At 31.1% G+C, this 8,376-nt stretch overlaps 1 protein-coding gene across 2 annotated transcripts; it reads left to right on the forward strand.

The window, feature by feature from the left end:
* Window positions 1–124: 124 nt before the first annotated feature.
* LOC107854275 (mitogen-activated protein kinase kinase kinase 20) lies at window positions 125–6,975 on the forward strand. Of its 2 annotated transcripts, XM_047411385.1 has the most exons (3): window positions 137–261; window positions 1,963–2,093; window positions 4,704–6,975. In XM_047411385.1, exon 3 carries the CDS (start codon window positions 5,614–5,616, stop codon window positions 6,616–6,618), a length of 1,005 nt encoding a protein of 334 aa, XP_047267341.1. In that variant the 5' UTR covers window positions 137–261; window positions 1,963–2,093; window positions 4,704–5,613; the 3' UTR covers window positions 6,619–6,975. The 2 variants fall into 2 exon arrangements, with proteins under 2 accessions (XP_016554772.1, XP_047267341.1); XM_016699286.2 differs by lacking the exon at window positions 1,963–2,093 and having other exon boundaries at window positions 125–261.
* The last annotated feature ends 1,401 nt before the right edge of the window (window positions 6,976–8,376 follow it).

Raw genomic sequence — 8,376 nt, forward strand, 5'->3', positions numbered from 1 at the left:
GTTTTTTTTTTTCTTGTGCCGAGGTGTCTTCCTGGTACTGCTTCATTGGTTTTCTGCTTCTACACTCTGTGGTTTCGTTCTTCACTGCCCTGCTGCGGGATCTTCAATTTTGAAGATTGTTGATCCCAGCTGGCTACCTCGCTAGATGCTTCTGTTTCTTGAATCTCTCCGGATATGACGTGCCTCACTTCAAATTATAGTGGTATTTCTTTAAGTTCATATTAAGGATGAGGAATGGCATGACACACGACTGACTGGCAGGTACAATCTGTTCCAAGGAGGTTGGGGATTTGATGTTCTCCTTTAAACTAAATTGTGAATGGTGCACCATTTGGGTTCACAGGGCAGTGTCTGAGTCTATAAGCTCATTTGAATTTTGGTTCCGTTTGACTTTATATGATGGCTGTTTCATTTTGCTTTGCCCCCCTTTTCTCACCCACTCTTTCAATATCACCTGTCAAAATATTGGTCCTCTTATAAGGGATCTCCGTAATTTCTTTCTGTCAATTGAGAGCTGGTTACAATTTTATTAGAATGTTTGCAATAGAGTGATATATTTTGAAATTTGAAGTTACTTTTCCTACTTCCCCGCACAAAGCTAGTGTCTTGTGTTTTCAAAGGTGGGCCTGTGACACCCCGTTTTAATCTTTAAAAACCATCATAGTTATTTTTGTTTACTTCATTCTTCTTTTTTTGGGTTGATTTCTCTTTTTCATTTTCTGACATACATAGTGTGGGGTGTCCTGTAGTAGTTTCGCTAATCAAAATTGTAGAATGCTATGCATGAATGTAGAGGACCCCTTGCCATTGGCCTTTCCAGTCGAAGAGCTTGCTTTGACTGCCTACACCCAAGATGTTCAGCTGATTGAGATTCTTGTGATATGACCTCACTGCTCTGGGCTATTCTTCTTACGCCAGTTTCCGTCAAGGATTCTACTATATCTGTGCAGTAATTTGTTAGCTGTTGGCTGAATTTCAATCATGTCTCTTTGATTGCTTCTGTCCTTTTTCTGTTCTTCATTTAGCTAGAAACCAATTCTATACGGAAGTCTGGATATGTTCTGAATTTCTGGGTTTCCTACTTCTCTCGTCTATTTATGCTCTTTATAAGGCATCGTTTTCTTGAGTTGAATGTGTGATAGAAGCGCACCTCTTTATCTAAATTCATTGCATCCAAATGTGCATGATACACTAGATTAGTGTTGATTTGAAATCAACTAAGACTGGTAATGAGAACGTTTTTGCCGACTCATAATGTGTTTCCATCTTCAAAAAGTTTTAGAAGGCTACGTAACATATAATAGCTATAAACATATATGTGGACGTCTAGAAGTTACTCCACTTGCAGTTGGAGCTTATGATTTGAATAGGACTTAATCATCGACTATTGAGTTCATGGAACATCTTCTGTGAAGGTTCAATTGGTTCAGCAACACCTTGCATGGATTAAATGGCGGTTTAATTACCCAGGAGAAAAGTGTGATGAGAGAACAGTAATTTATGAATTTGGACTAAATGTATGTGTGTAAGTGTATGGCATCTACCCATGTTTATGTTGACAAAGGTAGTAGTTTGAGAATATCAAACAGTATTGAATAAATTTTAAGCCAGTATATTTTATAATTTAACTTAAAAATAATGAAATATTATTGTTTTTGCCTAGGCCTGGGAAGTCTTAAATTTTTGTGTTTTGTCCCAAGCTTTAAGTTTAACGAGTGTTGCCCCTCGCTTGCCTCATGAGTCATATGGCCCATAGGTTACGCGTCTTACTTTTAACCTTGAATTCTGCCTAGGGCAAGTAGGGTTCAAAAGTTAAAAAGACCACAAAAGGTGTAATGGTTCTGCAATTTTTTGGATGAACACTACTATGAGTCAATAGGTGATTAATAATCAAAGGCAACTTTGAAATGTATTGTGTTACTTGTATTGAAATTAAATTAAATCTAACGTCTTGAGTTGTAGGTCATGAGGTATTTCAACGAACTTTGAAAGCAAGTTTTAAGGTATTAGGTGTATAGATTATTGAATACTTACAGAAGAAGTAAACGAGGTGATGGGACCATTGGAGAAATCTAATTTTAAATACGCACAAGGTACGAATATACCTCTTAACTTTAATAAACAGTATAGATATATTTTCCGTCATACTTTAAGTATAAATATACCTTGCCATTAATGAAAAAGTACATATATACTCATGAACTTCAATAAGTGGTTCAGATATATCCTCCGTCATACTTTAGGTATAAATATGCCCTTGCCGTTAATGAAAAGATAGATAAATGATACAAATATATTCTTTGTTATATTTTAGGTATAAATATACCTTTGTCGTTAATGAAAAGATACATCCATGCCATTCTTATTAATGACAGGATACATGTCACAATCTTATTCATTTGTCGTTTTTTAATTTATTGTACGAAAAATTACAGAAAGTAGCATACTAAAGACTATAATTACAATAAATAGCAACACTTTTATAAAATTACAGTTTATAGCAAGAGTAACATTATTTTACTCATTAACAGGCAAGTACATGTCTTACTCTCTCTACTTTACATTTTCGTATTTTCACTTTACTATTTTACCTTCCCCAAATATAGCCATATCTTTTACCCATTTTTTTTCATCTTATTTTTTTATCATTTTATTTATTTATTTATTTTTATTTTCACTTTATTTTCTCTCTTCTATTTCTTTTTTTTTCTTTTTCGTTTTTTTAATTTTTTGTTTTCTTTTTTTCCCCTTTTTCATATTTGAACTTCAAGATTTCAATATAAAACATCATTACTGTATTTCACTCTTTTATATCTCTACCTTTTTTTTCTTATTAATTTTTTTCATCTTATTTTTTTATTTTGAGTTCTTTTTCTTTTTCATTTTTTCTTTCCACTTTATTTTCTCTCTTCTATTTTTCTTTTTTGTTTTCTTTTTTTTTTTTCCTTTCTCATATCTTTTTTTCCTTTCTATTTTCGTTTTGTTCTTCTTTTTTCTATTTTATTTTGTTTCTTTTTTTCTTTTATTTTTATACTTCTATTTCTCTTTCTTCCTCTTTTTTTTTTTTCCTTTTCACTTTTTTTTTTTTGTTTCTTGTTTTTTTACTCTTCTATCTCTAACTTTTATTAAAGACAAATATGTATATCACATACACATATTCAAAAAACATTCAAAATACATAGTCATACAGATCTGGATATATCTGAAATACAAAAGTGACTCATATAAAATAAGAATATACATATAGATTAGGTATGTATTCTGTAAATACATATGCAGAGCTATATGTATTTTATATGACATTGGATTTGTCTTTGAACTGTACATACTATGCCATTTTAGAGGGTAACATATGTACTTCTTTGTTTTCTTTTACTGTTTAAGATATGTATCATTTGTTTTTTTAATTACCTATATGTATATGTATATAATTGTCATTTTTGTTACAGAGATTTTGTGTCCTATATGTTTATATATACATGTGAGTCAAATATATATTTCTGTAAATACATATGCAAATATATATGTATGTTTTTTTTTACCGTAAATACATATGCAAATCTGTATGTCTATTTATTTTGTATATTTTTTGAATATGTTTATATGATATAGATATTTGTCTTTTAAAAATGAAAGATAGAGATAGAAGAGTAAAAAAAAGAAAAAAGAAAAAAAACTAGAAAAAAAATGAAAAATAAAAATTCGAAAAAAGAAGAAGTGAAAAAGGAAAAAAAAGAAGATGTGAAATAGAAACTAGAAATAGAAGAGTAAAAAAAATAGCGAAAAAAATTAAAAAAAGAAGAAGAAGAAAATGAGAAAAGAAAAAAAAAAGAAAACAAAAAAAGAAAAAAGAAAAAATAAATAAATAAATAAATAAATGAAAAAGGAAAAAAAAGAGAAGTAGAAGAGAGAAAATAAAGTGGAAAGAAAAAAATGAAAAAGAAAAAGAAATTAAAATTAAAAAAAGATTAAAAAAAATGAAAAAACTAACAAGCTGTTATGAAATATAAAGAAAGAACAAGAAGAATAAATAGAGAGAGGAGAGGGAGACTTCTTTATTTCTCTTGATGGATGAAGGATTATAAGATTGAGAATACAATGAATAAAACTCCTCTATTTAAAAGAAAAATTTACTCTTAGTCTAAGTAAAAGACAGATGCTTTAAATCCTAATAGATATCAAAGTAGATCTTGATAGACATTCACTATAATGTAAATACATTTATAACACAAAGAAAAATAGTTAGAGATATAAGAGAATGATATTTTAAACATCATGGAAATAATAATCTTCATATTTGAGTTTGATTTGGAAAAGAAATCTACTAATTTAAATTAGAGTAATTTATGAGAATTTAATTAGATGAAATAATTATTCCTTATTTAACTCAACTAATTTGAGTAAAACAAGGGCAGTAAATCTTGTTGTATATGTATTTGTATAGCAACAGTTTACTTAAATATAAAATACAATTTGCTATTTTTCGTAATTATGAAACTATTGCTATAAAAGGTACAATTAAGACTCTATAGTTGTTATTTCTGAAATTTTCTCATTCTTCTATCTCTACCCTATCTGAAAATAATTTTAGTTTAATCGACAAACCGATCCAACTAATAACTCAAAATCCGACCTGATCAAATAGAATCTTCAAGACGCATCTCTATTCATGCACATTTATTCTCTCTTTATCTTTCTATTAGGAAGCGGAGCCTTGGAGTAACTGGTAAAGTTGTCTCCATGTGATCAAGAGTGCACGGGTTTAAGCCTTGGGAACGACCTCTGGCAGAAATGCAAGGTAAGACTGCGTACGATTACCCCCTTGTGGTGGGCCCCTTCCCCGAATACCGCGCATAACGATAGCTTTAGTGCACCGGATTGTCCTTTTTTATCTTTCTATTAGACCGGATCGAGTTATGAGTTAAATTAGAATTATTTTGCGGTGAGGTTGGGATAAATTAAATTAAAAAAGGCCAAATGAACAGGATTGTGACATATGTTTTGCCATTAGTGAGTCGTTAGTGAGAAGGGTATATATGTATTTTTTCATTAACAATAAGAGTATATTTATACCTAAAGTATGACGGAGAGTATATCTGTACCATTTCTCAAAGTTTATGTATGTATCTTTTCATTAATAAGAATATATTTGTACCTAAAATAAAATAATGGATATATTTGTATCATTTATCAAAGTTGAGAGATATATTTATATATTTTCTTTTTTAAATATATAAATAAAATAACCCAAAAATTGATATGATATAAGTTTTTAAAAATAACCCGGAGAGAGGGAGAGTGACTGCCAGCTTAAAGGGAAGACGGACAATTAGTTAAGACAGTAACCGATAAGGGAAGGAAATTTGGAGGATTCAAAATATGATAATTACTTCCTAAATTATAGGATTTGATTTTTTGCTATAAATATAATTGCTATTTTTAGGGGAAAAAAAACACAAGTAACATACTTAATATATATATATAGAGAGAGTATATTTTTAAAGGAGTTTGAATCCCATCAGAGTACAAAAAGGTATATTTTAAGAGCCTCTTCCATGTATATACAGCTTCTTCCATCCATTCATTCTAAATTGAAAGAACTAAAATTACAACATGCTTTGGAAAAAACAGTACGTTCTTGGGGTTGGATCTTATGGCCCGGTACATTTGGTTGTGCCTGCGGATTCTTCCACCACGAGTTCTTTAAAGGCTGCAGTCAAATCCGCAGAAGTTGAGAATTCATCTGTACTACGAAAAGAAGGAAAAATCTTGAACGAACTAAAAGGTTCGCCTTACATTGTTCGATGTTTTGGGGAAGACGAGAGTGTTGAGTATGGTAAGAAGACGTACAATCTCTTGCTTGAGTATGCTCCTTGCGGTACTTTACGAGATTTTATACTTCTTAATGGAGGAATTCTGGAACTAGAAGTAGCTCGCTATGCATATCAACTCCTAATGGGGATTCGTCATGTTCATAGCAAGGGGTTTGTTCATTGTGATATCAAGCCGAGTAATATTGTCGTTTTCCCGGGAGATCAGTTATTAAAGATTGCTGATTTTGGATCTGCGTTGAGAGGCACAGAAGTAGCAAGTCATGAGATTCATGTAAAAGGTCAAGTTTTCGACGTGTGTTCTATAGGGTGTCTTGTTGTAAAGATGCTCACTGGGGATCCAACCTGGTACGTTGAGCATATTGAGAAATATCGAGTGGGGCTTTGTGGTTATTATTCTGATGAGTTTTTGGACAATGTTTCTGAGATGGCTAAAGATTTTGTGATCAACTGTTTGCTTTGTGATTATCCTGGTAGATTATTGACTATGGATGCACTAATTCATCATCCTTTTATTCAGAATGCAATTGCTCATGAGAATGTAGATCATCAATTGATCATCTCTAGTGTTGATAATAGTCCTTTTGGTGATTGGGTTTCAATGCATGACATGTTTAATACAAGTTATGATGATGAGCCTAAAAGGAAGGCAAAATTAGAAGATGAAAGTAAACTGATCAATTCACTTTTTGCATCAAAAGAATTCATGAAGACAGACCTCACCAAGATCAAAGAAGTTTATTTCAGGGCCTCTTCAAGAGATCAAGGATCAAGATCCAAAGAATGACTAGTTTTGAAATAAAGTCCTAATGCCTATTTGACCATTTTTATAATTAGTAACACCCTTAGGCTAGTCCACAAGATATTTAACACTTTCCACCACCAACAGCCTACGATATGAGGTAACTCTGTCCTTTAGGTTGGAATAGATGAGTGTTTCGTCTTTGTTAGAATATGAACTTTATACATCATGGTGCTTGATCAACTTCATTGACCGCTAGACCTTTAGCATTCTAAAGAATATTTTCAATAGATAGTTTTAGGATGCTTATTAAGGGTTTTACTGAATTTGAGCCATGTATCTCTTCAGGAAATGACCTTTTTTGATTTTCTTTCTCTATTTTGGATTCATTTTATGATTTGATTGCTATTTCAATTTGCTTGTTATCTCTACCTCCATACTTACTCTTCATTGTTCTGTTACTTTCAACTGCTTCCGCATATTCGATTGTTATCAGAACCTAATCTATAGCTGTTTGACATTTTAGCTAGTTTAAGGATTGGGTTGAACATTATTTATTCTGGTTGTTTTGGATTTAAACTTTACATAATTTCGACACTGTGGGCTGTAAAGTTATTGCTCGATTTCAGGTCACCATATTAGGTTTTCATGTAAACTTTTTTTTTTTTTTTTTTTTAAAAGTTATTTGGGTTCAAAATCCCCTTACTCGATTAATTCGATTTCATGCTTTAAAAACTAATGTCGGATTGAGTTTCATTCTCATAATAAAATGTTGTTTTTGCATTGGCGTTGAAGACGGATCTCAAAATTAATTAGTTGTAGTTCCCGTTATTCTAATTGTATGTCAACCGTATAAATTAAACATGAAAAAAAGTCAAAAACACCCTTCAACAATTGAAAATAAATCGAATATATCCTTTGTTTGATTTTGGGCTAAAAAATACGGTTAATATATTATTCTATATTAGTAAAAACTCTAATTGTATAAGAGATTCTTGTTAATAATTAGTTCTTCACAACTCTAATTGTATAAGAAAAACTCTAACTGTATAAGAGACTAATTGTATATAATTAGTTCTTCACAACTCTAATTGTATAAGAAAAACTCTAATTGTATAAGAGACTAATTGTATAAGAGAATTTGAGGAAATCACATTCATTCATATACTATTTAAGAGTAAATATTACAAAATATAAATATACTATTTTTTATTTACAAAATATATCTTTTATTTTCATGTAAAAAGTTAAAACTTTTACTGAAATGACTCATTTATCGAGATTTAAGGATTTGAATTTATTTTTTTGGGATATAATTTAAAGGCTGATTTTTTGGCAATCGTATTTATCTATCTTTTTTTTTGTTGTTATTTTTTTTTGTGTGTTTGAACTTCTTTCTCTTTAACTCCTCTCTTTGTATTGTTGTTGTTTTTTTCTGTGTGTTTGAATTTCTTTCTCTTAACTCCTATCTTTGTAACTTAGCCAAATGTTAATATGAGGCCTTAAATATATGCGCATAGTAAAAACATTATGAATAATTTAAAGTTATTTTTGATTTATTAAGGGGGAGGACGGTACAGTATTGGTGGAGGACGGCCACGTTAAGAATAGATGACTGTCGTAGCTCTTGAATGACGAAGGGGATAGAGCTATTGGGTTAGGGGAGCTGGAGCACTCAGAGGAGTGTCAGGATTTTAGTTATTGTAGACGTTTTAAGGTAGAGGAGGTTAGACAAGCTGTTCGCAGGATGCGAAGGGGTAGGGCGACGGGGCCTGATGAGATACCTGTGGATTTTTGGAAGTT

Source organism: Capsicum annuum, chromosome 1 (genome assembly GCF_002878395.1).
Source record: "Capsicum annuum cultivar UCD-10X-F1 chromosome 1, UCD10Xv1.1, whole genome shotgun sequence".
In the NCBI taxonomy this organism is placed as follows: Eukaryota; Viridiplantae; Streptophyta; class Magnoliopsida; order Solanales; family Solanaceae; genus Capsicum; species Capsicum annuum.

Bases quoted from the DNA above. Each gene is read 5' to 3' on its own strand.
- LOC107854275 (XM_016699286.2), top strand. From the start codon at position 5,614: ATGCTTTGGAAAAAACAGTACGTTCTTGGGGTTGGATCTTATGGCCCG.